At 40.7% G+C, this 22906-nt stretch overlaps 1 protein-coding gene across 1 annotated transcript in view; it reads left to right on the forward strand.

Moving 5' to 3' along the window:
• Positions 1-16906, forward strand: part of LOC125293126 (YTH domain-containing family protein 1-like) — a 27893-nt gene extending 10987 nt beyond the window's left edge. The window contains 3 exon segments of the mRNA XM_048240815.1: positions 1-634; positions 13968-14018; positions 14297-16906. The exon segment at positions 1-634 is cut by the window's left edge and continues 681 nt beyond it. Of these exon segments, the coding sequence (XP_048096772.1) occupies positions 1-634; positions 13968-14018; positions 14297-14323 (712 nt within the window). The 3' untranslated portion in view covers positions 14324-16906.
• Positions 16907-22906: the final 6000 nt, after the last annotated feature.

Genomic DNA, 22906 nt, shown 5'->3' on the forward strand with positions numbered 1-22906 from the left:
GGGCGTAACCAGGGTTACGGTGGCTGGCGTGCTCGGCGTGGCGGGTGCCTTCGGGGGGGCGGCGGGGGACCCGCACCCCGTGCTGGAGAAGCTGCGCTCCACCCACAGCTACAACCCCAAGGACTTCGACTGGAACCTGCGCGGCGGCCGCGTCTTCATCATCAAGAGCTACTCGGAGGACGACATCCACCGCTCCATCAAGTACTCCATCTGGTGCAGCACGGAGCACGGCAACAAGCGGCTGGACGCTGCGTTCCGCTCCGCCACCGGCAAGGGCCCCGTCTACCTGCTCTACAGCGTCAACGGCAGCGGGCATTTCTGCGGAGTGGCCGAGATGCGCTCGCCGGTGGACTACAGCACCAGTGCGGGCGTCTGGGCGCAGGACAAGTGGAAGGGCAAGTTCGATGTGGACTGGCTCTTCATCAAAGACGTGCCCAACAGCCAGCTGCGTCACATTCGCCTGGAGAATAACGACAACAAGCCGGTGACCAACTCGCGGGACACCCAGGAGGTACCCCTGGAGAAGGCCAAGCAGGTCCTCAAGATCATCGCCACCTACAAACACACCACCTCCATCTTCGACGACTTCTCCCACTATGAGAAAAGGCAGGAGGAGGAGGAAGAGGTGCGCAAGGTAAGGGGCCCTCAAATCCCCTCTAATCCCCTGTAGCTGGTCTTCATGTCCCTTCTCCTGTAGCTGGTCTTCATGCCCCTCTAATCCCCTTCTCCTGTAGCTGTCAGATGAAAAAGGAGACGCAGAGCGATCATTTGATACCAAGTACATCCTTCTCGGTTATAAAACAGACGAAGTGACAGCAAAATAATAACTTCATATAGCTGGACTTACCCCAATGTTTTTGTCTGTTTTTTGTGGCAAAACATGTTTATAATCCAACGCTATAGTGTGTTTCTCTATGGCAAAGCATGTTCATAATCCGGTTTTGAGATCCTAGCAAATTCCTGCATGGCATCCAATTCAAGGCTCACATTGCGTTCCAATTTGTTCAACAAAGAAACACCTTTTTTGCCTTTACTTTGTTTATTGCAATGCAGTATAAAGTTGAGAATCATTATGAGTGCATACACACGCAGGCTAACACGCAAACTCGGGTCAAGTCAGGTCAGATCAGTTCGTCACAGATATGGAGCGCAGAAAGGTCATTTTTCATCACTAAATAAAAAATGCTATTTATTTCCGTAAATCACACACCACATATTTCTGTAAATTACTCAGCCCCAGAGTATCCCTCCAACATGGCAATTATATTGCCAGATTCAGGACAGTCTGGCCCTACACACAAATGAAATGCATGTAGAGCTATGAGCTTGCTGTGGTGAGATACATGACAAAATATAAGAATTTTTATAATATGCTTTTTGTATTTTAATTCTAATTAATTCTAAATCTAAATAAAATCAATGTCAGTACTAATACATGAACTGATGGCAGATCTGGATAGCCTAGACTCTGCTGAAAAAAAACTATATAATATGTGTGTGTGGCACAATGACCAGAATAAATCCTTATGAATAAAGGTAGTGAAAATGACCTAAAAACAGCTTGGGGTTCTAAGGGATAAGCAAAGTGGTTCAGTGAGTAGGGCTATTGTGTAATATACTGTTGAAGTAGGTACTACTTTTTTTTAGCTAGGCGGTCCGTGAATTTTTTTTTTTTTATTGGTTAAGTAGTCCTTGGTATGAAAAAGTTTGAGAAACACTGCACTACTCTCATGAGGAGAAGCAGAGCATTCTTAATTAACCCTTAGAACCCTAAGCTGTTTTTAGGGCATTTTCACTACCTTTATTCATAAGGATTTATTCTGGTCATTGTGCCACACACACATATTATTATAAATTGTTTTTTTTTTTCAGCAGAGTCTAGGCTATCCAGATCTGCCATCATTTCATGTATTAGCACTACCATTGATTTTATTTTGATTTTTAAAGAATTTGAATTCAAAAAGCGTATTATAAAAATTCTTATTTCGAAAAGTATCTCACCACAGCAAGCTCATAGCTCTATGTGCATTTCATGTGTGTGTAGGGCAGACTGTCCTGAATCGGGCAATATAATTGCCATGTTGGAGGGATACTCTGGGGCTGAGCAATTTACAGAAATATGTGGTGTGTGATTTACGGAAATAAATGCCATTTACGCTACATATCTGTGACACGAACTGATTTGACCTGACTTGACCCAAGGTTGCGTGTTAGCCTGCGTGTATGCACTCATAATGATTCTCAACTTTTTACTGCATTGCCATGAACAAAGTAAAGGCAAAAAAGGTGTTTATTTGTTGAACAAATTGGGATGCAATGTGAGCCTTGAATTGGATGCCATGCAGGAATTTGCTAGGATCTCAAAACCGGATTATGAACATGCTTTGCCATAGAGAAACACACGATAGCATTGGATTATAAACATGCTTTGCCACAAGAACAGACAAAAACGTGGGGTAAGTCCAGCTATATGAAGTTATTATTTTGCTGTCACTTCGTCTGTTTTATAACCCAGAAGGATGTACTTGGTGTCAAATGATAGCTCTGAGTCTCCTCTTTTATCTGACATGCGTGGCATATATATCTGATCACGGGTCCGCGAGTAATTCAAACGAGAGTAATGGGTGTGCTGCGTTGGTTTGTGTACATGACGTTATTATTTTGCAGTCACTTCGTCTGTTTTTATAAGCCAGAAGGATCGATAAACATGGTACCAATGGATAGCCCTGTGTCCCCCTCTTTCATCTGATATGCTTGCCATATCGATGCGATCACGGGTTTGCGATTAATTCAAACGAGAGTAATGGGTGCGCAGGTGAACGCAGAGAAGTATAGACTGTAAATATGATGCAATTTGATTTAATTTCATGATTTTTTTTTTTTTTTTATCTACGATGAACAGTTCCGGAGCAATGTAACAGAGAAGAAAGGGTGTGTTTTTTTGACGCACTTTGCGTCAATCGGGTTCTAAGGGTTAAAGATGGAGCAGAGATCAGTATAAATATCCTCAAAACCAATAGGAGAAAAGGCTCTTGAAATATACAGGACAGGTGCATCTAAAAAAGTAGAATATTGTGGGAAAAGTGTGTTGGTTTAAGTTATAAACAAAACATGTTATAAACTGAACAAATGTTTCTACGTCATACGGCAAAATGATCACGATGGCCTTTACATTACAGCCCTCTATGGTTAAGTCTTTCATAGGCATATATTAGCTACTTTGCTCTTTTATAAATGTACCATATGCCTAATAGGCTGTATTTCTAAGTGTGATTTATGCGATAATGTACACATTATATTTATGTCAATTTATCTATTAGTTTCCGCAATATTCACCATAAGTCATCATTTAAGGGTTTTTTTTTCACATTTTTCTTCCTTGGGGGCATGCCCCCGGACCCCCATAGTATTTCATGGGGGGGGCAACATTTCTATCAACACCCCTGACCTCGGTATTTGAATCCTGGCTACGGCCTTGGTCATGTCTCAAACTTCAGCTCAGTTTTGTGGTTTAATGCTTATAGGCCCTGCAAGTGAAAAAGGACATTAAAACACCATGCATATGTGCATATCGTGCCATTTGGCAAGAAGTTAAATTTATCTAATTATATGACAACTCGGTCATCTTCACGTCACCCAATGTCACATCTCCGCATTGCTAGCCTATTGGTTGGTAGCTCATGATATGCATGTTGTAGGCAAGAAAGAGACATAATCAGTCTTGACTGTCATGAAAGAGCGAGCCTTAACATTAGTTTGAGTTCACATATTCAGCAAAGTTTGTTGAGTGATTATTTTCTTATTTTATTTTATTTATTTAATGTTTTTTTTTTTTTTTTTTTGTGTATATTGACTCAGCCAGTTAGATAGCAAGCAAAGTCTTCTTCCAGACAGGAGACACATTTTTAAGTTTTCCTTTAATTTCTTTTCCTGCTATTAAGAAATACAATTTTGTCTGTTAAAACCATCTCTAAATGATAAAAAAGTAAAAATCATTTTGAGTTAGTATATGGGTGGTTGACGTTTTAGGCCGAAAAAAAGTTTTTGAAAAAAAAATTCAGATATTAGGCATGGAAATCACTTAGTCCTGTTGTACTGACCCTTCCATTCCCAAAAAATATGTATGGTCTTTTAGATTTTGTGTTGAAATTCATATTTATTCACTAATTAGTTGTGGTAGTGACTAAAATTGTCATATGGAGTGACATGAAAGTTATTGTTTGTAAAATTATAATGGAGTATTTTGTTTTTAATGTGAGCAATGTATTATAATCTTCTATCATTACTTCATCAAGATCTAGCATTTCCTTGTGCAAGTGTATTACATTTTACAGCATATTTCTTCAGCAATACACAGAGTAAGGCATATGTCCTCAATCTTTCAATAAACGTCATATTCATTTTAACATACCTTGATATAAAAGAAAGAAAATGCTTGTGACTTTTGCTGACCCTATTTTCTATCTGTTCCATTGAGATTTGTATGATTTAGAACCCATTTCTAAATCATATTTAGAACGCTAAACTTCACGAAGTTTAGCATTTGCAGCCATCTTCAATTTAGTCACGATAAGTCGAGCGACGAGTAAGAATGAACAGGTATGATAAGGGATCAGATTCCAAAAATAATTCAGTGGAAATGCATGGATTCCAGTTGCTGCTACTGGAAGAACTGGAATCCATGCATTTCCACTGAATTATTTTTGAAACAATATCGTGACTAAATTCAAGATGGCTGCAAACGCTAAACTTCGTGAAGATACTGTCTGTATAAATCGTCTTGTAAGTAAACTACCAGTGCTTTTTCAAAGTTCTCAATGTCTCGTTTTAAATGTCAGGGCCCTCGGAAGTCTACCAATGAAGTGTGGAGATACATTGAGCCTCGTAAATGGTGTAAAACAGTGATTTATTTGCATGGCTAGCCCGATGCCAAAGCGCCACCATTGAAAAAGCTGTTGGTAGCATCGGCTAACTAGCGCCAGATTTTGGAGTGCAGGGGACAAGCCGAGATGGGCTATGAGACATACGTTCACACTCGGTATCATGTTTCAATACACTTTAGGTCAATATCACACCGGAATTCTCCTTTAAAGGTAATATTGACTGAAAAGTAATTTTATTTGGGCATTTTTGCGTAAAATGCATCACACCAAAAGACAATGCAAAAGGGAACTGAAGCAGGAGTGCCGGATATACTTGATTTTTTTGAAAACATGAAGAGAGACAACTCACCTTGTAACTTTCAGTGTCCTTCTGAGGTGTTGTTCTTCCTCCTGAAAGAAGGAGGACCCTACTCCCCAAAGGTCTCCAAACAATTGCCCGTTTAAAAAAAGTAATATGGCGTCACACCATATCCATTTCTGGGACAAAGTGTTTTAGTTAAGAGTGGCTTCACAATATTATGCCTGAACTTTTAGTCAAGCAGACTCACAAGTAGGCATCTGGGTTATCAATATATGATTGAATAAACAGAAAATGAATTTATTTTCTTGTTTTTATTCAAAATCAAAATTTGTGAAATGTGACTGGGACAGTCACGCCATATGAGCTTTTTCTGGTTTGGCTGAAAATTGTGAAAAAATGGAAGATTAATCCCATGAATGCTCTGTATGTTCATATAAAACAGCATTTTCTGAACAATATCACCATAGTTTTTGATATATTTTTTTTAATAATTTACCTATCTTTGACACATTGGACCAAAAAAAAGGCATGTCATGTCAACCACCCATATTCGTATAATATGTCATTTGCCACCACTGTAAAGTGCTGGAAAAGCTTGAAAATTGACCTTGAAAGCGCTTGAAAAGTGCTTGAATTTGATCTTGGAATAGGTGTACAAACCCTGATTATTATTATTATTGTTATTAATCGGGTAATGGCAACCCTTACCTTATAAATCCCTGGTGATACAGTGTTTTTTTATAACTGTTTTAGGAACGGTCTACAGTGACTATAGTGCAAGGCATAAAACAAAATTTTCCGACTGACCCTGTCAATTTATGTGCGACCCAAATTTATTTTATGAGCTTGGGAAAGAAATAATACAAATTAATAATAAATAAATACGCAAATTAAAAGTTTAAGGCGAACTATAATTACGTTTAATTGAGTGCACATTGGTGATGTGTAGGTGTAATTGAGTGCCTGTCACTTAAAGAGATACGTGAGAGTAATTGACCTTGTCTCACGGTTTTAGTCTAGTGAATAAAAGTTGCGCATAAGGATATGTGGATGCAATTAATTATGTTTTGTATGTCATTAGATAAAATAAATGTACAACTCGAAGAAAATCTTTCTGGGATAATAGAAGAGATAAGTGTCTTGCAATGTTCATTAATGATTTTAGCGAGCACTATTGTCAACCGTGACCTGAGCTAGCGGGATAGTTAGCAAGGATCTCTCTTCAGATGTAAAAGTTTGCCATGGTTGCTTAGCCTATTTCTAAATTACATTGAACCCAAATAGTAGGCCTAAATGACCAAAATCCCACAGCTTAGGTAGGTTAGCGACACAAACTTCAGAGATGCAAGTGAGCAAACTTGATATTAGCCTATTATTATGTGTTACCATAGCATCACTTGAACTAGCAGCCATCTCTCGCTGTTTATAGCACGACAGCTGCGCTTACGTGTGTGTGAGGAGAAAAGACGCACAGCCACAGGTTAGGGGAGGAGGCACACGCATATTACTTCAAAAGAACACGGTCATTCTCAAAAGTATCGATACTAATAAAATTAGGTATCGTGACATTTTTAATGTCAGGGTATTGCGATACTTTTGTAGTATCGGTGCACCGTGCAACACTATTCTGTCTAAAACAAGCCTCCACACTGGCACTGTGTCCATATCTTAATTAAAGACATTATTAACTAGATTATTTTGCACTGTCTGTCTCAGTAAAATCTGACAGGGCAACAAAACATGATCCTATGTGACCCTACTGTTAGTTCTAGAGACCTTTTGTAAAATTGGTGTGGCTCCTTTTAAGAATTTAGAGCGAGCGGCCACCTAGCAATAGAGGGAAAGAGAGAAGATGCTTCTGCCGTCTACTGATTGCTGCCAAAACAGAGTTAGTGAACGAGACTTATGCATTGTCTAAACTATTGGCCATTAAAAAAGTGGTGATTTTTCACACATGTCTTGCATCTACCTGTTGCTCATCAGTGTTTCCCACAGAATTGAATTCTATTTGTAGTGGTACAGTAGGTGACGTGGTTATGATGCTAACGGATTTAATCACGATTTAGCCAGTCGTCTTCTATGCCAACAACAATCCTTGCAGGATTTGTAAAGTTTTCTTTAAACATGCATGCAGGTTTGTTGAGGGACAGAGACTCAAGGAGAGGCTGTGCAAAGGTGCACATAGCTCTACAATGAAAGGATTTCATCCAATTTAAGTAGTACAACATAGAAAATTGTGTGGTGGTCAGTGTTGATATTGTGGTGGGCCGCTGACTTTGGTCAAAGACCAATTATAAATGATCCGACTAACGTGGTGATCTGGACTGAAATACAGGCAGGGAAGGTAACATTTCTCAGTATAAATGACCAAAATGTGTGATAACAAAACACATTGCAAACAAATCACATTTATCTACTGAAACGGAAATCCCACTTAGTTTGTTTTGTATGCTAGGCAACTTATTCCCAACTAGTGCTAAGTACAGAGCTACAACAGAGATTGTTGGCTACACTACACCAGCGACGCACAACAACAACTAGGCTACACTCACGCATAGTTTAGGTGAGCTATAGTTAAAACAGAAAACCAGATGTGCGAGGGTATTAGCTGCATTCAACGCAGATACATGAATCTAGCTTGTTGTATGTTCTTCAAGTGCAAGACTGAAATAGCTGCTACGCGTCGCGAGTAGGCTTCATGAAAGTGTAGAGGCTACAATAATTTAGGGGAAACTAAGTATCGGTGGGTGATATCGGGGAATTTTTATGAGTACGAGTATATGGGCCCAGTATCGGCCCGATCCCTGATTGTCGGTATCGGGCAATCGCTAGCTACACACAAATACAACTCACCTGAATGCGGGCCTATATTACACACAAATACAACTCGCTAATGTTAGAGCTTGTTAAACTTCTCCATCGTTTCAGTTTAATTTGCCCTGTCCTTGATCTCTTAACACGCTGAATGCCGCGCTGTTTTCGGAAGCTTTGGCTCAGAGTGCTAGCAATCTAGAATGAACAATGATCTATGTTATAGCTATGGACACATACTATGGCTTATTTGAAAGGTGAGACTTTAAGCTCTCAGTGGGTACAGACCGTTTATTTCTACATACCTCTGTTCCTGAGAAATCCCAAGCTAAACAGTGGCTAGTTTTCATCAAAATCCCTGTTTTTTTCTAGAAATGGAGATATAGCGTCTTATGAAATATGCGCTGTTTTAGCTTGTCACTCTTGACTCTTACATTTCGGTCAAAGGACTTGTGTAAGATGGATATAGTTTTTCTGTTCACAAAATCACCTTTCTGCTGTCGGGCTCCATCATTCCTCCTCCTCTCGTTCGGTAACGTCTGTGTCGCTATCACCGACATATTCGCCACTCTGGCAAGCACGTGCCCTCTTGCAAACGCGACTCGGCCTATCACCCACTCTGGCAAGGACGTGCCCTCTTGCAAACGCGACTCGGCCTATCACCCACTCTGGCAAGGACGTGCCCTCTTGCAAGCGAGACTCGGCCGATCACCCACTCTGGCAAGGACGTGCCCTCTTGCAAGCGAGACTCGGCCGATCACCCACTCCGTTCAGCCCGGCCCGTGGTGAAGATGGAACTCCCTCCTGGGTCAAAGACAAAACTGGGTTTTCAAGCCTCCAAAAAATGAAAGTATTCAAGAACTCAGAACTTTTTGTTCTTTCTGGACATTATAGTGTATATTATGTAATTCAAATATTTTCTGAACCAAAAATAGTAGAAAACCACTATTAGCACAACTATTGTTGTATTGTTGTAATATCATTAGACTAAACTAGACACAATCCTAAGTAAATGATGCAGCAGAAGACGATATTGTCAAAGTATAATCATTTTTTTATTGAACATTTAAAACTTAACAAATAAAGGAACATTTAAAATGAGATGAACATTAAATAAACATTCTTTAATTATTCCAAAAACGTCTCCCAGTCTCCATGGCTAAGCTTGGACTGCCTCATTGTAAGGGGCTCTGGCTTAGACACAATAGCCTTGATGTCCTCTTTGAAATAGAACACTTTGTCTGCTATGTCTGACCAGACAAATGCGTTTTTACCAGCAGCACCAGTGTTTCCCAAAGAATTGGATTCAATTTGTGGCGGTAGCTGACTTAGACAGCGGGGGTGTATAGGTCTAATTGAGTCACTGCTGATGTGTGGATGCAATTCCTAACGTTTTCTAAGTTAAAATAAAGCTTCGTACTTCTCCTTGGGACAAGCACTTTTGAATTTTGGAAAACACTTTTCCATTTACATCGGGATTTTGCAAACATTCAGTGTCAGAGTCAATAAAATGAGCCAGTGGCGTAACAAACCAATGGTGGCCCAGGTGCGAGAGCACTATGCGGGCCCATACCAACATACTTTGGCCCAGGATGAATTAGCTCTGATACATGCAATACACATTAAGGGTGACTTCAATTGTTTATACAAAGGGCCTGAGGCACTGAAGTAGTTTAGTAGTTACATATTACAGTTTCAAATAAAAAACACACGACTACATAGGATTCATTACATGTGAAAACATTAAAAATAATTTTATTAACAGCCTGCAGGCCATGGTAATCTAATATTACTGCAATAACATCAACTCGCATGGAATTATGGGAACACTCAATGCGCAAATGCTTCTTCAACCCTCTGCTGAAACTGCAAGCGTTGCTTGCTTATAAACTCGCACTGCGCAGAAACAAAACTTAATGTAGCCTAACTTATTTAACCGTGCAAAAAATCAAATAAAATCATTCGTATGCATACAATCCCCAAAATGTGTGAATTAGGCCATTAGAAGAAGGCCATCTTACGAGCCTTTCGTTGTGCAAAATTGTTAACGATGTTCCCAATATTTAATGCTCTGGCTCTCGTATTTTCAATGGACAGGATAGCTAACCCACTGAGCCTCTCCTGCCCCATGCTGCTCCTTAGGTAGGTCTTAATAAGTTTGAGTTTGGAAAAAGATCGCTCAGCTGTTGCCACAGTCACAGGCAATGTCAGAAACAACATGAGAGCAGTACACACTTCCCCGAATGTGGATGTTACACTGTCATAATCTACCACCAGCATTTTGGCAAGTTGAAAAATAGATGACTTCTGTGAAATCTCTGCTTTAAAGCAAGACCTGAATGAGAGGAGTTGTGTTGAGAATGTCGATGTCCCTGCTATAATGGTCTGACAAATGTCTCGCCTTTTCAAGCAGTTCATCATCACCTGCAAGTTGAAGGGTCATAGGACGTAAAGACTCAAACACATGACAAGTTTCCCGCATACTTGCAAATCTTTGGGAGAGCTGACTGATTATGATGTCCAGAGTTGCATTAAATACCTGCACTTTGAAGTATCTCTCTGCATCGGTTAAGCGCTCATCTTCCGATGGTTAGTCAAAAGTGACGCTTCACTCTCTGTCGCTAACATTTTCAAATGTACTCTGAACCCCATTTATTTGCGGCGCTCTGCTGTAGCCTTGGCCTGGTCAAAGGCACGCCGGTAGTCAGAAAGGACCTGTATAGAATTTTCCAGCAATTGCATTGCGGGGGTAGCGACGGGCCCCGGGAGGTCACGGGCCCTGGTGCGACTGCCTGGTGCGCCCCGCCACAGATTAGTCAATGTATGGGAAACACTGAGCACTCTGGTGCATGCAGTTGACTTCTACCTCCCCTGCAACTACCTGCTAGCCTGGAGGACCAATCTGAAAGATTAAGGGTCTGGCCACGAATAACATAATGGCCCAACTCGAGGGGCGGTACCAAGCACGCATTTGAAAATCTCACTGCACGCAATTGGATAACACTATACGATCAATGTTAACTGACTGATTCCGGACTTCGACCGCAATTGGATAACACTATGTCCGTCATCTGTTTAGCTCGCCTCTGGCCCGCCTATATCAGATGCACAGATATGATTGGTCCCCCGCGATGCAAGGGGCAAAAGTTACGTGCATCATTACTCGTTGCCAGAGTCTCTCGCTGAGCAAATGAGGTCCTCTGGCTTCTGTATGTCGCCTCCCTTCTTCACATGCTTGGAAGGCATCTAGAAAAATCAATAAAAAGTGATTTTAAAGTTTAAAAACATTTCATTATTAATTATTTTAAACACATTGTTTATTAAAATGTAAATTACAGATACTAATAGAGTAATATGTTACATTAACTTAATCATTAAATGTGCATTATAATAATAATAGCAATAATAATGATAATCATATATTTTATTACAAATATGATTATTAATGCATTACTACATTATAATTACTGTATTACTACATTATTATTACTGTCTCACTACATTATTATTACTCATTATATTAATGCCACTGCTTTACACTGAATGACATAGCCATTACACTGAATGACATTTTAATAATTAATTATATTTGACAGGCAAACAGTTAGCCACCTATATCAAACAATGACCTTGATCTACAAAGTTTATAACAGTTATTTACTAAATACACTTGTTTAGATGAATATCTAACAATAAAAGTGTTTCCTGGCATTACACTGAGAGACATGTGGATTTGTTTATCAAGTTACCACAACATGAAAAGGTGAAAATATTAAATATATAAGAGAGCTAAACTCACCTTACTGTGTCACCTCAGGGGTCTCCAGGAGTCCTTTGATGATGTCACAGATTGTCACATGACAATCAGTTTCTGATATGATTTTAATATGGCTTTTTGATGTCATTACACTGAATGACCACTAATGAACTGACTATTTGGGACAAAAGTCCCCTAATGATTTCAATATCAAAACATAGCAATAACTCAATGTCCTTTTAGTATATCAATCCCAACACTCAATGTGCCAAGGTAATTCAAATGTAATTTTGTATGTTATTTTTTATATTATTTAAAGATATAAAAGTCAAATTGAAATCCGGACCATTACACTGAATGACCATTTTGCACTTTGTGACATTATTTCATATACATTTTTGCACTTTATTTTCATTACATCTTAGTGAAATAATAAAGTAGATATAGAAGTTTCACTTTATATGCTATTTATGTATTTAATTATCTTTTTTGTTAATTTAATGTATCCGGACCCCAAAAAAGGCTCGTCACGTCTTTGACCCTCCTCAGCATGGTGATCAGTTAGGCCTACTCTTTCTAATGTTTTTGACCTGGCGTGTGGTGCCCTAACGAGACCTGGCGAGACTGCCACCTAGTGATAAACCCATGAAAATAAATGGCCTGGTTTTGACCTGATGTGCATGCGTCACTGATTCGACCCAAAGCGGCAACCAGCCGAGTTATGATAAAATGTCCAGATAAAATGTCCAGATTGTGCGTTTTCATGAGTTTTCGATCGTCATCTGTTTCAGTTCTGTTCATGATGGAGTTCCCAAAATCGCACACAAAGTGTGTTAAGGCTTCTACATACTCGCCATTCCCAACCTGTAACGCGACAATGTGACGTCAAGGGAGCGTTGTAACCATTTATACTTGCACGTGGTGGTCGCGACACTAGTTGCAATGTTCTCCTGAACAGAGGTGTCGCTGTTGTGAAAAGGCTATTGCTACCTACGTTACACAGTAGAAGAAGCTGTCAGAAGCATTGGCGTCAATGGCAGTCAAAAACACTAGCTAGCCTCTGTGATGGTACTTCAGACTTTGGTTGCTGCTATTCACAACTACCATCATCATTACCATCTAGTTTCCAAGCAGATAGATAGATAGATAGATACATAGAGAGATGGATATATAGATAGATACTTTAGTCATCCCGATGGAAGCTGGCTAGCTAGCTAGCAGCTGATAGATGGATATATAGATAGATACTTTAGTCATCCCGATGGAAGCTAGCTAGCAGCTGGCTGAGTTTGTGTAATTTCCTGTAACAAAACGGTCCTCCGAACTGCAACTCTCGCTTCCCCTCGAACTAGTCCATCTTCCGTTTTCCAGTTTGTCGCGCTTAGCTGAAAAAAATAAAGTGGTGAAAATAAAGTTTTATACTATTTTTTACAGTATAAAAAATAAAGTACCAGGCCAAAATCCTGGCGCGCCAGAGAGATCTACGTAATTTTGACGTCACATTGTCGCGCTACTGGTCGGGAACGTCGAGTATGTAGGACGCATTAGAGTGTCTATTTGCGTAGTAAAAAAGAACTAAAAACGCAATATTGCATTTTTGGCACTCAGGGCAAGATGTATGTACATTTGCAAACGTAGCGTTATCAGCGTCATGGACAAACCGCAGATTGCGAACGCTGTCAGACCCAAGTTTCCGCCGTATTTATCAATCGCTCAATTCTTAGTGTAAACTGCACCTTTCTCTGCCTTTCTCCGCCCATAAACGCAATTTACGAACGTCCACAACTGAATGGCAGCGCCTACATACAAGCGCAGTTGAATGAAGTTAACTGATGACAACATTAAAAAAAATCAAACGTTTGGGGATCAAATAATACCATACATGATAAGATGTCAACAAGCAGGGAGATAATGAAGATCAGTAGTTTTACTCAAACTACTTGTGCACGTAGGCTATGGAAGATTGGTCAAATCTAGCAAGTAGGAAAGTTTAAGTGAATGACGTGAAAGTAAGACATTCGAAAAGGCCAACGAAAGTTAACATGGTATATAGCTATGTAATGGCATGTAATTGACATGGTGTATAGCTATGTAATGGTATGTAATTGACATGGTGTATAGCTATGTAATGGTATGTAATTGATGGTGTTATAATGGTATGTAGCTAATAGGATAGTGGACATGTGACCTTCATCTCTCCATTTTATTTCATCAGAACTTTCAACCAGAGCCTGCACCCATCCAGAACCGGTCTCGATTGGATCAGGTAATGATGTAATGAACCTCGCTGAATCTGATTGGATCAGGTAATGATGTAATGGTCCTCACTGAATCTGATTAGATCAGGTAATGATGTAATGATCCTCGCTGAATCTGATTGGATCAGGTAATGATGTAATGATCCTTGCTGAATCTGTTTGGATCAGGTAATGATCCTCACTGAATCTGATTGGATCAGGTAAAGCTTCTGTTTACAGAAGATTACATGCGTGGTTATGCTGGCCTGTTGTCCTAAGAAGTGCTCTGCTTTCTGTTTGTCTTCAGGAGCGCCAAAATAGAAATAAACAATAGAAGACTGTCTCCCCAGCTTCAACAGTTATATTGAGGACTGGCATTTCTTTCAAAAGGAACACAGAAGAATGAAAATTGAAATCAAATTATTTTTTTCCTTATTTAATCTTGGAGAATTTCAGCCAACATTGTGACTCCAGCTTTTTTGCTCCAGGTACCTCTTCTTGTGCAGGGATCTAACGAGCTGAGTTTGTGTGTCACGTAATCACACCACTTCTCTTTTCTTCGTTTGTTATATTTGATTTCTCTCCTGTTCAGATCCCACCCTCTTGCTGCCTTCCTCTCTCACTCTTAGCCAATCAGGGTTTAACAGCTCCCTCTTAGCCAATCAGGGTTTAACAGCACCAATGAAGAGAATCTGACATGTAATCTTTTCCCCCCCTGTTAAATCACGGAACTGAATTGTACTGCTCCTCCTTGGCCACTAGAGGCCAGTGTTGAGCTGTGTGTGCCAACAGGGACTCAGGGTCCTCACTCACTCTCATCACCGTCACAGAACAGGAAGAGATCCACATCTCTGATTTCAACTCATTTGTTTTTATTTTCCGTTGATAAAGAAAATATGACTGTGTATTTATTTACTCTGAGCCTTAAGGATTTTTTTTCTTCTGTACTTTGCAATGACTCTTGGTAAAAAAGAAAGAAAGTGACAGAACAGGAGCAATCAGGGAAACTGAGGGAGAGTTCTCCGACTTTTGGACTATTAAGAGGCACAGAAGACTGTTGTGTTGGCATGGGAAGGCTTGTTCTAATCCTGATGTTTTACATTTGTGTTTATCCACCTGTTTGTGTGTGTGTGTGTGTGTGTGTGTGTGTGTGTGTGTGCGTGTGTGTGTGCGTGTTCAGCAGTGTAAAAGGAGCAAGTGTCTTGGGGAAAAAAATAAGTGTGTACTCTAGTTGGAAAGTATGTAGCATACACAGACATAAACAAATGAGATTTTATTGTTAGAAAACTCTGTGATGACTTTGCCATGTTGAATGCCTGTGTTCACATCTTCACTGTTGATTCTAAATCCTCGCTGTTCTGTTTCCTCGGTTACCCCTGCTCCAGTTCATGCCATCTCTGTGCTATATATTGCCCGTTTGTCCTTTTGTAATGCTTGGCTCTAATGTAGCTGCTTTTAGCAATGGTGAAAGCCTTACTTGTAACCTACAAATCAATGTAACTGACACCTAATTTGAGCAAGGATGAGTCAGTGGGAGGGTTGAGGGTTTTTTTTTTCTGGATGGAAAATGCTGCTAGTTCCTTGTACTGTTAATTATATACGGTGTTTAGGATTTGAGCTAATTCCAAATAGGTGAGCAGTGACAGAAAGACAAATAAGTGACGCAGGACTTTTTATGATTGATATTTGTCAATGATTTTCTTTGGCTGGACAGATCACAGGAAAAAAGAAACAAGGTATCTATTGTAAAAAGGCACCATCAGGTCAATAAACAGTGTGTTGAGGGTTTCGTTGAGTGCAGACGCTACTTCACCCATCAAGCAACAGCACACAGAAATGAAAGCGCCAGGCGCCATTAAGGCAATGTTTACTATTTAACCATATAAAATAACAGGGATGAAGCATAAGAATGCATTTGTCTGATGCATTGTTGCCATTGACGCTATTTCCCATGGTATGAGAACTGTAGCTTTCCTCCTCTAATGACGTGTTCTTTTAAAAAAAAAAGTGAAACATGCACTTGTGCATTGCTGCGTTCACCTGCCCTTCAGCAGAGCGCTGCGTACACCTGCCCTTCAGCAGAGCGCTGCATTCACCTGCCCTTCAGCAGAGCGCTGCATTCACCTGCACTACACCTGCCCTTCAGCAGAGAGCTGCATTCACCTGCACTACACCTGCCCTTCAGCAGAGCGCTGCGTACACCTGCCCTTCAGCAGAGCGCTGCGTACACCTGCCCTACACCTGCCCTTCAGCAGAGCGCTGCATTCACCTGCCCTTCAGCAGAGCGCTGCATTCACCTGCCCTTCAGCACAGTGCTGCGTTCACCTGCCCTTCAGCACAGTGCTGCGTTCACCTGCACTACACCTGCCCTTCAGCACAGTGCTGCGTTTACCTGCACTACACCTGCCCTTCAGCACAGCGCTGCGTTCACCTGCCTGCTGGCCTGAAGGAATGTTTGGAACGAGTTTGGTGGTGACTACTGACATGCCTGCTCTCATGCGTGCTTCTGTTTCTTCTCTGATTTGAGTCCAGCAGCCACTCCCTTTGAAATCCCCCACAGCATCTCCGTATTCCCACAGACTTCAGCCCCTTTAAGCATCTTGTTTTAAAAAGCATGACCAAGAGTGCGATGCCTGTTGCTCAAGTAAAGGACTTTTTACATGCACGTGGAAATGTGTCAAGAGGGTGTTGCAATAGAAAGCCACTAATATGGTTCTAATATATGAATATATAATTATATTTACACAAAGGACTGACAAAATAAAAGTTATTATTGATATCATCTTATGGACTCAGTAATACCACTAATGAAGGCATTGTGTTAGTGGTTCTAGTCTGTAAGGCATAATCTTTTTGCTGTTTTTCTTTTTCTTTTGCTTTAGAAAGAAATGAAGCCTTAATAAATAATATCCATTTAGAAAGCGTCTCTCCCTTTTTCAGTTTCTGTCTTCATCTGTTCAAATAAAGACCACACTTACTGTCACTCGTAGTTTTACAGTATTCTACTGTCGCCTTTAGGTGGTGCTATAGGATCATGTCTTAAAAGCCGTTTTGTCTGTCGTAGATGCTGCTAACATCACTTGCAAATGTGACAGATTTACATGCAATGACTAATGTACTATATGTGATTCGAGAACACTCATTTAATTTATTTAAATTCAGACTACACGGAGGCTGAGGCCCTCGGAAGTGTTAGGAGCTCTCCGTGGTGCTGAGCGCGATTAAAACAATATTGTGTTCTGTTCTCGTTGCCTACCGCAGGACGTCTCTGATTATGTGTTTTTATGTAGCCTAACTGTAAGCCTACATCTGATATAATTGTTTGGAAATAAATTTAAAGAAAACAATGTTGTGAATATGATGGAATAAATAATGAACAGACGTTTGCAAATTCCATTTGTAAAGTCGATCAGGCAACCAGTGATGACAAACCAATAGACAAAAGAAGCCTGGGCCGCGGTCACACGCGTGCCTTGTTAGTTGAAAAATATTCGGATGTTCTTTCCATTCTTTAAATATGCCTACAACTAGGCCAACAAGCAAACAGGCAGGTAGTGTTGGCGGAGAGGATTATCGTCATGTTTATCAGTGTGTAAATAGGCTAAGCCAAAATGCATTTATTACTTTTAACACTACCCATACAATGGTGTTTATTATTAGAATAAATGAATTAATGTAGGCTACGATAAAATAAAATTTCGGCATTGACAATAAAATGTCCTTGGCAGTTAGAGAAAAAAAAAAAAAAGGAGGGGGTCTTTTCAATGACAGTTTACGTTTTCCCTGGATTGTAGGCTAACGTGTTGTTTTGGCGATTGTGTGACTTCCATGGCATGTGTAGGCCTACTTCAATGCCATAATGTGCTAGGAATGATTTGCGGCGAATTCAATAAGATGCTTCCGTTAACTATAGATTCGACCTAAACCCAAGTGTGATGGAACACTTCAGCAGTTTTTCCTGCTGCTGTAGGCCTAAGCCTAGACATCACTGGTGAGCCTCTTGGAGGTGTCGTTGGCCTAATTCAACAAAACATCGATGAAGGAAGGTGCCTGCTTGATAACCCCAGTGAAATGCTCAAGAAAGCTGCCAAGGTCATGCTGTTTTAGCACACCAAGGTCGGTTTGTTGATGTTGTTTTTGATGGTAAATAAGGTTGGTTGTTGATTGGCAGCTGTGGAATACTACCTATCGCACAATGAAACACCTATCCTGTGTAGGCCTACTTCTGAAATGAAATGGAAACGGGCTTATTGGAATGTCTGTTTAGTGTGGGCCATTTAAGACAAAATGACTGAAGCTTATTCTTTTTGGAATAAATAGGCCTAGGCTATATGAACAATTCATTGAGATGTCTTTAAGACATCGCTCAGAACTAGGCTGCAATGGGCAGGTTTCCACGCTATATTATCACTAAAGTATGCCTATGCGATAAACAGTGAGTTATAATGACAAGAGACACACATTAATTAAAATGTACATTTATTTAGCATTTATCCAAAACAAAGAATGAAAATTATTTCCAAAAAGAACACATAAAAAACATCACACAATATATCAGATCGTACACTAAAGGCCAAATGCCGGTAGCCTACTTATCTATTTTGTTGGTAAATGCTACATTTCCTAGGCTATTCGCGATGACTGTCCTTCCACCAAACAACCCCTGACTATTTTTTGTGTCACGTTTTATTTCTAAGATTTATAAAACGAACATAAAAGAGTAGCCTACAATAATTTACAGGCAACTGAAAATCCCAAAAGTTCAAAGATAAATGTGGGCCTAGCTTTTTGGCGTCATCTCAACTAGGCTACATTTAAGCGACGTAGCGTAACAAACATCAAACATACCTGTGAATAAAACAATAAGTTTGAAATATTTGACCAGTTGATATGCTGATTGACATGCAAGCATACCTGTCAACACTCCCGTTTTTCCCGGGTTCTCCCGTATTTCAAGGTCATCTACCTGCACCCTCCCGTTTTGTTATTTCTCCCGGAAAACTCCCGTAATTTGCATGGCCATCAAACTTCATTTTAAAATCATTGATCCATTCATTTTTTTCTATTAGTCTGACATCTCCCAGGTTGCCAGATTGTGTATGAAATACACCCTACACATACACGATCACTTAGTTTCAATTAACCGTGTTGTCTTAGGCTAAAACCTGGCAACCCAAAACCCATATAAGGAAGCGGGTGCCGACTGCGCAGCCTGGGTCTCGTCGTAAGCAAGCGGGCTAATTGAATGGCCTACTCCAGAGCTAGCTGTTGTAAAATTGTTGGAAATTTAATTGATTAACACATCACATAAACTGTTATTGAGTGTTGTTGATACACAGAACTTGTGTCCTCGGAACCAAATCAGACAGCAAGCAGCTTTGGAGTTTTGGAAGTAGACTGCAGGCCGACAGCTGGTGGATTTATAACTGGCATGCGTAAGGAAATGGTAAGGTAAAAGCAACGACCGCGAAATGCAGTATTGAAACACGTGTATGAAACGTATTAGGGGCCTACATATGCAAACACAGATCCAGTATAAACAAATCTCCCGTTTTTGGAAAGCTAAATGTTGACAGGTATGCATGCAAGACCATCACCTAATCCATATTTTACCAAATGACTGAATAGCAGATGTAGTTAGTGATTTTTCCATGTAAAGGAATATAATAGCCTATGCATTTCGAAGGCCTTGTTGGCCACGTGATGCATTGCAATTTAGCCTAGGCTATATAATAGTGTGATATAATATATACAATAACTCATTATTCTGCTACTGCTACCTGAACTAGTTTACATATATAATAATCAACCCAATTATGCCTATATGGCTCTCGATAACGATGGTGGGAACACAACTGTCATACCGCTTCTTCGTCGTGGTACTCAACGATGGCGCTCATTTACACGGAACGTATCAGACGGAGGGGCCTTTTAAGGTGTAATCACACGGAAGGACAAGCAGGGCCCAACATCACCTTTAAAACGTAGGCCTAAGCTCTTTTATGATAGGCCTATATGTTAAACATCACCTTTAAAACGTAAGCTCTTTTATGATAGGCATATATGTTCAAATACACACAATGGTATTACTCAGATAGGCTAAATTAACACAGAACTTTTGAGAGGAACGAGGAATTAAGTAGGTTGCCAAACGATCAAGCTCTCCACGCGTTTGTTGGGGCAATGTCATGCCAGGGAAGTCACTGCCATGTTACCATTAGTCCCATAGCTGCCATTAGTCCCATAACTGCATGTTCAGTTCAAATCAGTGTGTCTGCGTGTAGCCTAGGATACATCTCAATAGTACATTCTTCCGTGATTGTGTCAATGTATATTAGATAGATAGATAGATAGATAGATAGATAAATACTTTATTGATCCCCAATCAATATTATTTAACCATAGTAGGCCTATGTTACAAAGCTGCCGATTTTAAGCCACCAAATTCCAGGTCAAGGTTAGATATCAATTTCTCTTGTAAGACAGCACTTTGGCCTTAATAGGCTACGACACGCGACTTGACAGACTTCAGTTCTTATGCGCTTTTCAATACACTTGATGTGGGCAAAATCTCGTGATTTTGATAGACAAAATCTTGTGACAAGACAAGTAACAGTAGCAGGTAAGACAGCTCACATCCATACGATCCATACATTCAAACTACGATCCATTGTGGTCGTTACATTGTAGTCGGACCAAGTAAAAGAGATGCTTAATTTGGAGAAGCGATGCTCAGAAGATTCCTCTCTTGGCATTCACCGCGTGCCTTAATTGCATGGACATTAAATCAAGGTCCGCTGTGAACACGCAGAGCGGCAACCCTATATACTATCCACACACACACATACACACACACACAATCGCCTTTAGAGATTGCGTTGGAGATAATGTCCTCATCATAACCCCATTTGACGCTCAAATCTCGCGCCTGTAGTTTAGCAGCAGTTTAAGTCCAGACTCTCGCTAATGGAAAAGTGTGTAGTGTGATCACACGTTATGATGGCCCCCTGCATACACTGCTGCCATTGCGCCAACCCCCACCCTCGACACCAGAAACCACTCGAGTTCCAATTTTGTTATCGGACACGGTTCTGACGCAAACGGACAACACTATGGATAGCGACGGCCGCATGAATGCGAAACCAATATGAAACAAGCATACGCAAGTATAAGCATCATTGCCTCGACAAAATCCGCCTTCTCACTGACACAATGTACTCAATACTGAATGCCGGTCGGTAGTAGGCTACTGGACATCAGAAACAGATGGGTCGCGCAGCGCCAATATGGATTACTATCCCGAAACGCTATCAATAAACATCCCTTGGCTCTATGTGAGGTAGACATCCGAATAATGCCCCTAGCCGGCACAATGGAAACACTACACAATTGATTCAGCAGAGTTACTCAAGCGCTCAATTCAGTTAGGTGCTCCAGGGTATCGAAACGGCTATTTATCAGATTTGGGGCTCCCTCCTCTCTTTACTTTGTTCTTCAGAATAACGTCCAAGGAAATTGTGTTACAACTTTCCGCCAGATGAAAAACACTCTTATTATCTCTCGGTAACCAAACGTAACCATCCCAGTCCGTTTGAGTGGATTCTAGAGCACGGTTCAGTTGGAGTCTCCCTTCTTGTCCAAGCGAAACGCCCTCCCTTGGCTCGTAGCTTGCGTTTGCTTACGTTTGCTCTCTTCTCCCGCAATATTGAGCGTGCACTTAAAAGCCAACGAATATAGGGCCTACTAAAGCAAAACTGTCTGACTAATCCGTATTCCTACTTTGTGTCTTCTAGTGATCCTACACGATTTAGTTCAATGGTGTAAGAAACTACAGTCGTTTGCTTTTCGTCTTGTCGATGACCCCTTTTCTTCTACTGGCTACGAAAAGACCTCCGCGTGCTCCCGGTAAAAATCTCCCGACCATCTCGCACTCCATCAGCCGAAATAACCTCTGGGCGTATCCTTTTCGATCCTTCCCTTTTTTATCTTGATCATCCTCGGCAAAATGTTTTGGTCCAGCCCTGGATGTGTTCTCGGCCTCTCTGCTCCGGTCTCACGGATTAGTCCTCCTCTCTCCCGTCCCAGACACTCGCGAGCTTCTGCTGATTGGGCTCAGCGCAAGAGGATTACATCGGGGCATAATGACGTCATGGCCCAGGCCCAAGATCTCCCCCATTAACCAAATCCTCATCAGCAAGATGTCCTTGAAACATGCGCCTGACATTCTGAAGAGAGCTATGCATTGTTATTATATAGACGCCTCTGAGGGGGTCTGACGCACACGACTGAGCGCATGCTGTTGGGCAGCCCCTATGCAGGAAGGGTTCTCAGCAACTGTAACAATTGTCCACACAATGTATTTAACTGTTAAGTTTAACTGTCTGACACTAGCAACATAAACCGGCCTGAGTTTGTAGTCTGGACGTGTTTGTTGTCATTATCATAGGTTTACTCAAACTTGTAGCCTACTCTATTTCAGAGTCTGTCACAACTGAGGATTTCAGCAACTTGGTAAAACAGTTCAAATAGCCGAGCAATTTATAGTGTTTAGCCACATGAAGGGGAAAACAGAAGGATTCTGTTTTCAAAATTGCAAAGCAGAGCTCTGTCAGAGCTGAGGATTGATTTTAGATGCATTCTCTGTAACTGTATGTTGCATGGCAGGTAAGAGTCAGCATTATGGAATGTGCTTTGGATGAACATAATATATCTGACATTTCCGCCTAACCATGTCGGGAATATTAGGAAAACACATACAACAACACTCTCATATGTAGAATAGGCCTACCAACATTTAGATACTAGGCTATATCATGCGGTCTTGCATTGAGTTGGTTGAAAAAGACATTAGGGAAATGGGATGTGCAGATGATGTATGTTTTTGAACAATATGTCGTAGGCTATTTATTTATTGATG

The sequence above is a fragment of the Alosa alosa genome, chromosome 4, assembly GCF_017589495.1.
Source record: "Alosa alosa isolate M-15738 ecotype Scorff River chromosome 4, AALO_Geno_1.1, whole genome shotgun sequence".
Taxonomy (NCBI): domain Eukaryota; kingdom Metazoa; phylum Chordata; class Actinopteri; order Clupeiformes; family Clupeidae; genus Alosa; species Alosa alosa.